General features: G+C 40.4%; 1 protein-coding gene across 7 annotated transcripts in view; it reads right to left on the bottom strand.

Moving 5' to 3' along the window:
* The window catches only part of LOC145406856 (uncharacterized), a 560,030-nt gene that overhangs the window by 170,878 nt on the left and 376,113 nt on the right, over positions 1 to 13,039 (bottom strand). For all 7 annotated transcript variants that reach the window (XR_013898600.1, XM_080277963.1, XM_080277968.1 and 4 more), the window contains 4 exons: positions 10,541 to 11,620; positions 6,538 to 6,606; positions 4,376 to 4,540; positions 185 to 302 (listed from right to left, as the gene is read on the bottom strand). Coding sequence is in view for 6 of the 7 variants with exons in the window: in XM_080277963.1 (XP_080134089.1) it covers positions 185 to 302; positions 4,376 to 4,540; positions 6,538 to 6,606; positions 10,541 to 11,620 (1,432 nt within the window). In the remaining variant the exon portion in view is untranslated. The remainder of the gene's footprint in view (positions 1 to 184; positions 303 to 4,375; positions 4,541 to 6,537; positions 6,607 to 10,540; positions 11,621 to 13,039) is intronic.

Below are 13,039 nucleotides of genomic sequence, written 5' to 3'. Positions count from 1 at the left end.
AAGTGATTTGCACTTTGAAATCAAGACACTTTAATGGAGATTGTTTACAGCCATCCCACCACTGGATGTTCTTCCTAAAATGAAAACATAATCTGGCAGTAGAAAGAATATAGTAAGAAAGATGTCACTTTACTGGGAGAGTTAAACCTGACAGTCTCCCCCTGCCTGTCAGCTGGCGACCCACCTTTGGCGTGTGTGTGTGGCGGGGACGACGCCGAAGCCAACAGCTGATAACACTTCTGAAGCTCTTGGTGCTCCCGGGACAGCTGGGCGTATTGCAGGCTCATCTCACTCACCGACACCTGAAGACGGACACCATCAATGGTTACTTGAGGTTCTGACCATTCCCAAAGAAAAGCTAGTAGCCTGTAGGTCTATTTCAGGTACACTGTTTGATCGAGAATAAAGTTTTTAATAGGGGGTCTGGAAGGTTAGCTCTATCTCAATTAAACAACTAAGCTGGCGTTGGCCATGACAGAAACCCCAACTGTCCTTAAATGGACAACGATGTTGCGTCACTAGCAGGAAATTTATAACAGACAATCAGCATTGCAGGGTGAAGGGGGGGGGGGAGAACGGTTGAGGGTAGGGAACCAGTAGCCTCCTTATTTCGACAAGTAAAAGTTTCACGTTTAGTAAGCAGTTTTCAGCAGCTCATGCACCCGAAGACTAAATTAAATCACGCAAAGTCTGATGGCTTCGTCCAACGCTGCGGTAAATTACGACGCATTATGAAGTTTGGCTGCCAATAAATTCCACATACAACCATGGAGAATACCTACAGTAAAATTGCACAAATTGTTTTATTTTTAATAGAGTTGCTTTGTCTCTCATGATCAAGTAACCTGAAGTTATTAGATGTACCAGGTTAACACGGTATGGAAGAAAATAGTTTACCATCTATTATTCCATTTTCTTCGACAAGAGCATAAGAGAAAACATGGCTTTCTAGGGCTACCTAAGCTATATAATACTCCCCGTAAATATAACTGAAACGCAAGTGAACCTTAAATCAGGCTGAATTTTTTACAGTACTTAAAACAAACTTTTCACATATACTGTAAAAGACCAAGTCACTTAGAGGACATAAAGCGGAATATTCACATTTATCCCTGATGAGGCACACACAATCACTTCCTCCACCCCTCCGTGGCTAAGCTATTAAACACTAAAGATAAAATGGAAACAAAATTCGTGAACGCGCCATTAAGCAATTTTTAGTCAGATGATACAGACCTACGCCTATTGACAGCACCTCATTACAAATGATACGGGCCATGTCTTTAAGATTTGAGGAGAGGTTCTGCTATCTCCACCTTCTTTTTAAAATTTGACATTTTTTAAAAGCATTAAGCATTACCATTATGATAAAAATTAAATAACATGTTTACTCCTTGTATAAAAAGAAGCATTTTACACTTTACTCTTGATGCCTCCTGACAATTTTGTTCTCTCGAGCTGGGGGAGTCAGAATCCATCTCTGTTTAACCGCCTATAAGACAGGCCTTTCCGGAAGATAAAGAAAATCGCCTCATGGAAACAAAAATATAACTGAAAAGTCGTCATTGTAGCGAAGGGACTAACTCAGATACATTTTTCCATGGGCATGTTCATCGATATTCTTGGGAGCTTAACCTTTACATTACGAAAGGTTTCACTTATGTTGAGGAACATCGTCTGAGAGGACCAAGGATAAAATAATAAAACTAGAAAGTACTCAGACAGCGCATACCTCCGCCAATGCCATTGCCATTAAAAAGGATCCGAATCCGGATCCGCCTCAAAATTTAATCAATTCTTTGTTGGTCCATGGCCCACCTTTCCAAAAAAAATTTCATTGAAATTCATTGAGAACTTTTGGAGATATTGACATCGTGGGGGATACTACGGATCCGGATCCGCCCCAAAATTTAAAAATTTCGTTCTAGACCCAAGGCCCACCCTTCCACAAAATTTCATAAAAATCCGTTCATAACTTTTTAAGTAATCCTGCTAACAAACAGACGGACAACAAACAAACAGACAAACAAACAAACAAACAAACGTCTGCAAAAACACACCCTCCTTGGCGGAGTTAAAAAAAAAACAAAAAAACGTAATTCTATGAATGGGGTTAACATGAAGTAAGGTACAGTAACGCCTGGCATTTTCATTATAGTCTTGCCACCCTCAGACAATTTTATTCAGCTTAGGAGGGGAGCCCTCTGGGAGTTATGGTGATAAAGGAAACAAAACTTATCCCAATGCATGCAGGAGGCTTACCTAATCTTAACAAAATCGCAATTCACTAGACACAGTAAAGTAAGAGACATCGTAATGAAGGTGTTATTTTCTTCACTGCAATGACGTATCCTCCGTTTTATTCTTGTTAGAGTTTGACGATGTTATTCCGTCCCTAGAGATTTATCGAACATTATGGAGTTAGATGTAACCTTCATTAACACCTCCAGTATCAGATGCCTTTCCTGAATTGAATAAAAACGCTTGGAGGAAAGAATACTAATAATAATAAAAAGAGCAATAGGATTCAATAAGGTAAGGTATACTAGGCTTGCAATTCTAGTGCGACTGAGAAATAATAGGAGAAAATGGTAATGAGGAGACATAAAAGGAGAGAAAATGAGGGAAAAAGAAAAGAAGGATACAGCCTGACAGATTTTAATCCTCTGACTGCATGAAGGCCGAATAAAATCGTCTGCAGTAAGTAAGAAAATACGTAGGTCGGACCACTGCTGTGAGAGGATTATAGAAACTATTTGTAAGGCTCCGGCCGCGTAAAGTTTGTTTATGCTGAACAAAATCACATGAAGTTAGTGAGAACATAATATCTGCCTTCGAGTACTACAGTGAAATGGTTAACAGAGATACAATGACAGACTGTCAATAACTGACGCTAGAAAAGAAAAAATGAAACAGACAAGAAAATTAATATAAACAAAGCTGAAAAAAGCTGAAAACAGACTTCAAAAATGTGCAAATAAAAGGCGAGATGTACTTAGACTCACACGTACAGAGATGGGAAAAATTAGACGAATGTGTAGTGCATCCTTAAATGACGAGCCTGGGGGAGATAGAATTGCGAATGAAGAGTTCATCGGAAGGATGATACTTGAGTGTATAAGTGTCGTGATGAGACGGGGTAGTCTAAGATGGTCTGGGCATGTGGTGCGGATGGAGGATGGCAACTGGGTGCGGAGGGTAATGTGTGAACGTTGTGGGTAGAGTTCCAAAAAGACTTGGAACGAGGTCGTGGTGTGTGACCTCGGGGATAAGTGACTGAACAGAGAGGCTGCTAGAGATCAAGCAGCGTGGAGAACCGCCAATAGGTGATCAAAGCCAACGCATTCTATCATGCTAGTGCCTATATAAACCAACGAGAGAGAGAGAGAGAGAGAGAGAGAGAGAGAGAGAGAGAGAATGACGTCAATACCTTGCCTCAACAAATAAGGATGTGAAAATAAAAGGCGGAGAAGATCCGAGACAATGACAGGGGTTTATCTCCGTCTGTTTGTGTGTGTGTGTCTATCTATCTATTTATTGATCGATAGACAGACAGACGTATACTGACAGACAGATAGCTATGTATTGATCTCTCTATACAGCTCCATTCATCTATCTATCACTATTTTTCAATTATTTTTTATCCATCTACCAGAAATTAATGTCTGATTACCTGTTCCTCGGTTATCATGAATTATTTGGCTTTCCGTGTGTTAATTATTTGTACTGATAAATTATCTCTGTCATCATTCACAATAAGATGTCTTTCACATTCCTCTACCATTATCATCATCGTCATCATCATCACCATCATCATCACACTCCTCCTGCTCCTCGTCCTCATCCATCATCATCATCATCATCATCATCATCATCAACTTTTTGTTCATGTTGTTGATGTTACTATTACAGTTATTATACCATCCAAGGATGCTTATCAAAATATTATACTTATGGTGATAATGACTGTCATTAAGATGCTGATAATAATAATATTTGAGATGCTGATGACGATTCATGACGGTAATGTTAATGATGACAATAATTAAGATTAAAATACGCGTAATAATGATAATGGCAACAACAGCAATAACGAAAGACTAAAGCTTAACCCCTTCGATACGATGACTGTTTTATACATGCTCTCACCAGCCGATTATATTCAGCTAGAGACAATTTTTGAACTGAAAGGGTTGGATACAGTCATCATTAACTCGTTCACTACCAGAGTGCTCTCCTGTTCTGAATAAAGCCATCTAGTTGCAGCAAGAATATAACAGCAATAACGTCTTTGGGCTGATGAGTTAAAGTGGTCAGAAATGTCTAAGTTCACCCGTTCCACACTCCAGTACCATTTCCCACAATGTTTGGTTACCTGTGGCCATGTGGGTGGCTCTTCCTGGTTGCCCGGGGTTGTGGGCGTGAGGAGGGCGGTGGGAGGGGTGTAGGAGGTGTCCGGGAAGGAGGTGGGCGGGGTGGGGTCTGTGGGCGTAGTCTCATCGTCACTGTTCTGCTCCAGCACCGTCGGGAGCTCGGATACCTGTGGAAGATGATTGAGTTAGCATACAATAGATACAGAGGCAGTAAGGCAGACAGATACAAATAAAGGGAAGAAACAGAGACAAGAAGTGTGAGACACAGATCGACTCGGCCACAGACAGTGAGGAATGAGTGATCGAGACATATTTAGATGCTGAGGAGTGGCGGTAGAGACAGAAATAGAGATAGTGAGGCACAGAGAAAGGTTTATAGGTGCAGAGACAGGGAGGATGAGGCAGGCAGAAACACAGAAGAGAACAGTGAGAGAAAAGTGGGCATACAGAAAGAGGAAGACAGAAAAACACCACATAATAATATTATGGCCTATCCACCATTGCTGCTTTATATTGGCAACTGGCAGACGATTTATTTACCTGCATTAAAACCCTCTGGTGTGAAAAGGTTCCTTTCTCTCTCTCTCTCTCTCTCTCTCTCTCTCTCTCTCTCTCTCTCAAGTATCTATTTATATATCAATGACAAATAGTTGTCTTAGGGGTGGATCGTGCCTGGGGAGGGGAAACTATATCAATCTCTGTGCAAGTCCCTCTAGCTACATCAAGGTACTCACTCACACTGCTCACGTGGGTCTCGTTAGGGTGAAAGCTGGGAAATGACGGCCTAAGGTGGTGGTGATGGTGGTGTGAGGGAGCTGTGAATGGTGACAATGTAAAAACTTGTCTTCTCTAATCTAATTGGCTCGGAGCAAGTACGGTAAATATTTAAGCTCACTTATTTTCTTTTTAAGGTCTATTAGTTTTACGTCTATTACCATACTGTTTCCCTAGTCAGGAATGAACAACCTTTTATGTAGAAGGGAAAAACTCAATGCTCAGGAAGATTCAACAGGCTACAGAAGGCTACAGTATTAAGTTAGTGAGGTGACCTACAACGAGGACGAAATTGCACGTAATAATATGCATATTTGCTCGTTAAATGCACGAAGGAAAGGTTAAAAATCAGGAGCTCTTTAACTCTTAAACAGCAGTCGTCAGTTATGAATATTACTCTGGCTGGGGTCAGACGATTTTACTCGCCACTGGGAAACCTCCCGCCATACAAGGGTTGATCTGTTCATAGCCTGTGTAAAGCACGTTCTGTTGCACTGCTAGCCAGTGCTTCCTTTTTAGTAAAAAGGTGTCTTTTTTACAGGTTATAATTTGTACGGCACACAATTTTCTTCTGCTTATTACAGCACACTAGTAGTGAACAGGGTTAATGCAGGAGATATTTATCATCCTAAATTTGAGGAATCTTTGTTAAGCAGAATAAAACCGTCTGTTATTAGTAAGAATATAATAAAGAATAACGTACTGTAGGGATTAACAGATACTGAATCCTGGCCCTGGCCTCACTGGACATAATCAGTGGTGTAATATGAATGATTACATACTACTAAAATAAGAATTTCAATTTCTGGGGGAAAAAAATCATACGGTGCATTTACTCGACACTGTATAGGGAGAGGGCCGGAGAGGAAGTGACGACGAGCCATAGGAGTATTCGTGCCGCGGGCTGCTAAATATTTTGGCTGAGCGTCTGTGCTTCTGGTTGTGTTTATCATTAATCACACATTTTAAAGTATCACATAAAGTTCAGTCTGCATATATCAGCTCAGTCTGTACACTGTACATCAACTGTAAATCTGATTTGGTGTCGATTTGACAGCGGTCTCAAAATCTGTAGAGAAAACCAGACATTCACATGCACATCAAACCACTACCAACATTCACACTTGTCAGTCACAGTCTCATATTATGACAGAATTAACTCCTAAAACACGATACCGTCCCTCGATATTATATTCTATCTACAGACGTTCATACTTAATAAAAAAAAAAAATTGTATAATAAAGGGGTTAATAAATGCTATATCTAACTGCTTCCATTTCAAAAATTCTCTCCTGAACAGAACACATTCACCTATAGATGAAACAAAAATGTTTAAAAAATACATCATCGTAGCCAAAGATTTACTGTACGTTAGTGTCAGTAGCCCACCTTGACGCAGGACTCTCGCCGTGGGTGCCAAGGGGTGGGCTGAACGGGGGCTGCCAGGCGCTCTTGTTCCTGGGAAAAGAAGAACCTAATGTAATGCAGTTAAATTACGAGGAGGTAGGTGTTGATACTCCTGGGAAAAGATCTAATATATTAAGGTCAGTAAATTGCGCAGGGGGGGATGTTGATGCTCCTGGGAAAAGATATAACATAAAGTCGGTATATTCCCCAGGGCGAAGGGTTCATGTTCCTGGGAAAATGAAGTCGATATAATGAAAGCGTATTACCAAGGGGAAGTGTTGTTTCTCCTGGGAAAAGAACCTAATATGATAAAAATGCGTCATTGGGGTTAATGTGAGTTAAATGAATGTGTATTATGAGGGAGTTGTTGTTGTTGTTTCTATTGGGTAGAGAAGATTCCAACGTAATGCAAGATACATGCTGTTGCTTCTGGAGAAAGAGGAATCCACGATAAATGTTACTGCTCTTAGGTAGGAAATCCCCTGCAGTGCTAGTAAACTAAATGGACTGAGGCGTCGTTGGTCATGGGGAAAGAAGAGACCACTATATCAGATAAATTACAAAGACCAGACGTTTTTGATCCATTAAAAACAAGAAGTCTAAATATATGTATGAAGTGATACAAAAGGATTGGTATTAACTTATTAATCACATGGGGCATGTCCTTAGTTGAATCAAATTGTACGTAAATAAATATATATATATATATATATATATATATATATATATATATATATATATATATATATATATATATATATATATAAGACGTACTCAAACTGCTGGGAATAAGTCAACAGTACAGAATTTTCTGATGTTAACCCAGTCGCCTATAAGAGACGCTCTGTCTCCTAGATTATAAAAAGTAAGCAATGTAAAGCAAGTAAATTCAGGAGAACTTATGAGCTGAATTTTGATTAGTTAAAGGTTAGTGGATCTGTGAATACATGAAGGGGACTCCATACACCTCAGACCCCGTGTTTATTTCCCGCTGCTGTATTTAATAACACACATTTAATGAATCAACGAACACTTCAGGTGCCTGCAAATGAGACAGCAGATTTACTTTGTGAAATGTATTATACAGATCTCCACTACCTCGGGGATGTAAAGTGAATCAGCCTTTTCAAAACGATGACGTCTTTTTACTTTATTCTTGCCATCTCCACACAATTTTATTTAGGTCTAGAGAGATTTTATGACCTGATGGGTATCTAGTCCCATTCATTCCTTCACTACTGGGTCTTTTCTACTCTGAACACAATCACCGAGAGATAACAAGAATAAATTTAATGCGACGTCATCGTAATGAGGGGGTTGGTCACAGCTTGTTGTCGAGTTTTGGGGATGGCGGGTGATATGACTAAATATAAATCCTGGGAGTTGAACAGTGATGGAAGGAATGACTGTGGGTGAGCAAGATAAGATTATAGATAAGTGTTTCCTTTTCACGGCCGTCTCGCATGAACTTCCGCGTTGTGACATTCGCCCAAAACTGCTGCATGGATACCAAAGTGCCCAGATTGGCTAAGTCTTGGATGGGTCATGGTGGACTGGAGCTGCAAAAGGCGGTCACAGGAGGGTGGAGCTGCTGTTAAGGTAGTGAGGGAGGAGCGTTCAATCCATATGAGGTGAGGCACAGATGACACCATAATGAGAAGACATACTGACACACCACACACCTTGCCAGCTGCCCATTATTGGTAGGTTCAGTATTTGATGAAACAACACTTTTTGACTTAATAGTGTGTGTGTGTGTGTGTGTGTGTGTGTGTGTGTGTGTGTGTGTGTGTGTGTGTGTGTGTGTGTGTGTGTGTGTGTGTGTGTGTGTGTGTGTGTGTGTGTGTGTGTGTGTGTGTGTGTGTGTGTGTGTGTGTGTGTGTGTGTGTGTGTGTGTGTGTGTGTGTGTGTGTGTGTGTGTGTGTGTGTGTGTGTGTGTGTGTGTGTGTGTGTGTGTGTGTGTGTGTGTGTGTGTGTGTGTGTGTGTGTGTGTGTGTGTGTGTGTGTGTGTGTGTGTGTGTGTGTGTGTGTGTGTGTGTGTGTGTGTGTGTGTGTGTGTGTGTGTGTGTGTGTGTGTGTGTGTGCTGCAGCTAATGAGAGCTCAAGTATTTTTATTTTATATTCAGGAGTTCACGTTCTTTATCGAGTTAATAATAAGTGAAAATATTATTGGTGACTGACCTACAACTTACAGAGTTAATGATATATCAAGACATTAGAGAACTATCAAATTATTGTTACATAGCAATGAAGCTGATAAAAACTAAACAATTTTCAAGCTGATTCTGTAGTTAATGATTAGAGACTTGAAACTATTACGTCTTTATTGTTCCATTAAAGCGTTATTAATGAAGGACCAGACAACTGCCTAGCTGATTAAGTAAAACAATTACTGATGAATATCAAAGCACCTCTAATGTTTTATGAAAATTTGTTAATTATATCAGAAACTTATACAGCTAGCGTTACATTTAAAGGTTATGGATGACGGCCAAGAGAGCTGTCCAGTACGATGACACCATTTTAATTTTCTTTCTGGTGTCAGACGATTTCGTTCGGCCTGACAGGCTCTAGTTGTGAAAGACTTAGTGAAGGTTATATCATATCCCTTCAGGGTTAAAAAAAAAAAAAAAGTCTCTCTTTAGCTTATTACAATCGTCTGAAGATATTAGGAATAAAATATTTATAGACTTGATCGTAGTGACCTAGTTAAATTCATACAAGATACTGATGAGGGGTCAGGGAAATGTCAAATTACAGAAGTACAGTAACTGATAATAGTCCAGACGCCTTGCCAGTCAATGAAGCCCACAAAAAATGTTATTACTTTTGCCAAATAGAGCTCGTCACCAATTTCGTTTTGAAGGTATGACAACTGAAGGCGAGGCCACGATGTAACTGGTTTCTTGTGTGGTAGATTAACACCGATCCATTAACTGGTGTGTCATTATTCACGGTGATCTCTAAATATCAGCAGAATTTACTAATCAAGATGCTATTTGCAAGTGCAAGTGGATTATTCTCTAATGTGAGTACAACGCCCTGAAAATGAGCTATAAAAAACTATGACATCCATGACTATCTTTGTATTTTATTATACACTGATGTGAGAATTACGATAGCCCAAGCAGCCTGAACAGCTTTCATAATCAGGGTGTCAGCTGAAGTCAGAAATTAACATTTTCATTACGATGACTTTATTTACTCTTGCCGCCTTCAGACAATTTAATATAATTGAGGAACCTCTCGTAGTGAAGGGGTTAGGAATAATTCCATTAAACTCTGTATAAAGAAAATTTCTTCCAAGCTGAATAAATCGTCAGGTGGTAACAACACGAAAAACGTCACAGTGCCGAAATGGATCCTAGTTAAACGTAAAAGGAGATCCCGGCTGTGCCATGAGCTCAGCGAGGCGACCGAGACTTACGTTAATTCGAGCGATAAGCATAATCAGCTATTTCCCCTGTGATGGAATTGCATGATTAGTATACCAGATAATCCTGCGTGACACCAGTGATTTTGTTACCAGCCGAGCGTTAACATTTCTCAAATTTTAACTCTTCTATCCATTAATATGAGCTTTAATTTTTCCCACATGATTATTTACCACAAGGGTAACATAGTTCCACTTCCCACAGAACTTTAAACTGTTGTATCTTTTGCCTCGAATGTTAAATTGAAAGCTGAACTATTTTCCATCAAAGTTAAACTCCTGTATCCTTCACCAGTGAGTGCTGTACACTCCTCACAGATCTTTTAACTATTGAACGCATTAAATTGAGTGTTACTTGAGTGTTAAAGATTCCACTGAATTTAAACTGCTACCTTCCTAACTGTAATTGTTAAATACTTTCCACACATTTTAATGATAATATTTATAATTATCAGAAGTGCTGTATCCCTCTCCGTGTTAGATACTTCCTATACTTTTCTCCATTAGTTTTTAAATAATTTCTATAGGCCTTAACACAGCTATTTTCCTCACCATAACTTCCTCTGCCAGTTCGAGGATCCTGAGTTGCTGCTCCTCCATTATTTGTTTCTGTTCCTCCATCACCTGCTTCTGCGCCTCCACCACGTCCCCCTGTTCCTCAACCTGCTTCTCCTTCTCCTCGATATGTTCCGTCAGTTCCTGCCTCTCCACCTCGAACAGCTCCCTCTGCTCCTCCATCTCCCTTAGAATTTCCTGGCTCCTCTCCTCGAATTCCTGCTTCTGCTCCTCGATCTGTTGGTTCAGACTATTAATAACGTCATTCTGTTGAGCCACCTGTTGTCTCAGGGCCTCCACCTCAGCTGCCATAACTGCAGAGGGCTGCTGGAGGTCTGAGGGCTGAGATTCCGAGGGCTGGAGTTCGTTAGGAGCTTGGACGGAGAGATCTTGGTGAGGGGATGTATCGAGGGGAACTATTTTATCAGTGAACGGTATGGGAGGTGATGGATGATGTAACTGGGCTGTTATCATGGCTGGTTCTTGGGCTGGTTCTCCTGAGGCCTGGCTTGGGGTGTGCTGCTCATCGGGTATGGGCTGGACTGTTTCTGCGGCTTCAATTGAGTCGGGAAGGTCATTAGCTTGAGACGGGCCCGGGGGAACTTCCGCGGGCGAGTCTGGTGCTAGTTGACTTGGAATGGACGTATCTGGAATGGGCGGGTCTCCAGTGGGCGGATCGTTGGATGTGGACGGGTCCTGGGGAGTGGGCGGGTCTGAAGTAGCTGGACTGTGGGGTGTGGGCAGCTTCAGTGTGGGTTGTTCGTGGGGTGTGGGTGGGTTGGTGGGTTGTTCGTGGGGTGTGGGCGGGTCAGCTAATGGACAGTGGGTTACGGGCAGGTCTGCATTGGGCGGACTGTTGGGTGTGGGTGGGAATGGAGCGGATTTTTCGTGAACCGTGAGTGGATACTGGGGTGTGGGCGGGCCCTGAGTGGGTGTGGGTGTGGGTGTGGGCGAGATGTGGGCGGCGGTCTCCACATCGACGCTCATGGATCGTCTGTCGGAGGGCTGGTTCTGAGGGCCGCCATCACTCTTGCTGTTGCTGGTGTTGTTGTTGTTGTTGTGGCCGCCGCATGACTCCTGAAAGAAACATGAATATTAGACTTTCATAAGCCCTGAAACTGCATATGTAAAACCCATAATACGAAAAAATTGCTACAGCTGCACTAAAGCGATAAAAAATTATCTTGTAAAGTCCTCTACTACTGCATATGTATAATACAACGAAGCATAACTACTGGAAATCTATCACAGTGTTAGATACAGTACTATGAAATCCTAAAGTCTTGCATGTGGAACAAAAAATATCATGAATAACTAAAAATGTACAAGAACGTTAGATATTGCATAAGTATGAAGTTGCCCAACTAAACTGTATAAAAAAAAGTAAAATTAGGCAACTAAAAATGCGAGTACTCGTCAGTGTTAAACATATAAAAAAAATTTACACTAGAAATGGAAAATTACTGATGATGTATTGTACACACGATCAAAAAACTGCCTCTACACAGGTGGCCGATGGTTTCACACTGAGCTATGTTGCCTATCACGTTTTTTCTTTAAGTGAATTTTTCTTAACGAACTGTTTACTTCATATGTTGCATTAAATTCTTTCTTCATGTCGCTCTTAGTAAATTGCTGGCCATGTACAAGTATAAGTAGTTACTGGAGAATATTTTTATACGTTTCGTTCACAATTGAAAAAGTAAGATGAAGGGCTGTAATGAAAGTTTTTTGATCGAGTGTACTAAGGTTAGCCCAGATACAGTAAAATGCGTAAAGTTGCTCAGGTAAAATAAGTGCATGTTTTAATTAATGGAAATATTCCAGAGCCTTAGAAATTGTAAAGACTATAAGTGTGCAAGTACAATAAACTAATATAATTTTTAAATGAACAATTTAAAGCGGTACGTGGAGATTAAAACAGCGCTAAAAAAATTAGAAGCCAGAACGTTAGACAGTGTGAAAAATGTAAATGCAGAATGAACAGTGCAGTACAAAAAAAAAAAAAAAAAAATATTATTCGTCATATAAGCATTTATGCTCTGTAAATGTAACATTATATTTTAGAGATTTATATCACTAAGCCCTCATGAAAAAATACAAGATTAATAAACAGTCAGGGTAACAGCACAAACGACTAGCCACGCATTGCTAACTTATCTAATCTTAATGCATATAATTCCTATGATACGCAAGAAAAGGAATTGAAAATTTTATGGTGAACAGCTGGCTCCTTCATTCTGAGGGTACCTCTTTTATTATATTCTCGCTATCTGCAGACGATTTATTTAGCTTAGGTGAGACTTCGTACAGGTGGAGTTAGATGGAGCTTTCATTAACCCCATCACACCAAGAGGTCTCCCCCGAATCGATTCAGATTATTTTATTCAGTTCAGAGTAGAATTTTTGTCAGGTGAGGTTCTAAATTTAACCCTCTTACATCTTTTTCTTCTCTTTCTTCCTCTCCTTGTGAAACTCAGTAGCACTCAAGGTGGA

The sequence above is a fragment of the Coenobita brevimanus genome, chromosome 71 (assembly GCF_032717465.1).
Source record: "Coenobita brevimanus isolate Jiangsu-jjx chromosome 71, ASM3271746v2, whole genome shotgun sequence".
Classification (NCBI taxonomy): domain Eukaryota; kingdom Metazoa; phylum Arthropoda; class Malacostraca; order Decapoda; family Coenobitidae; genus Coenobita; species Coenobita brevimanus.
The sequence above is the reverse complement of the archived record's forward strand: the minus strand, read 5'-3'. Positions and strand labels throughout refer to the sequence as shown.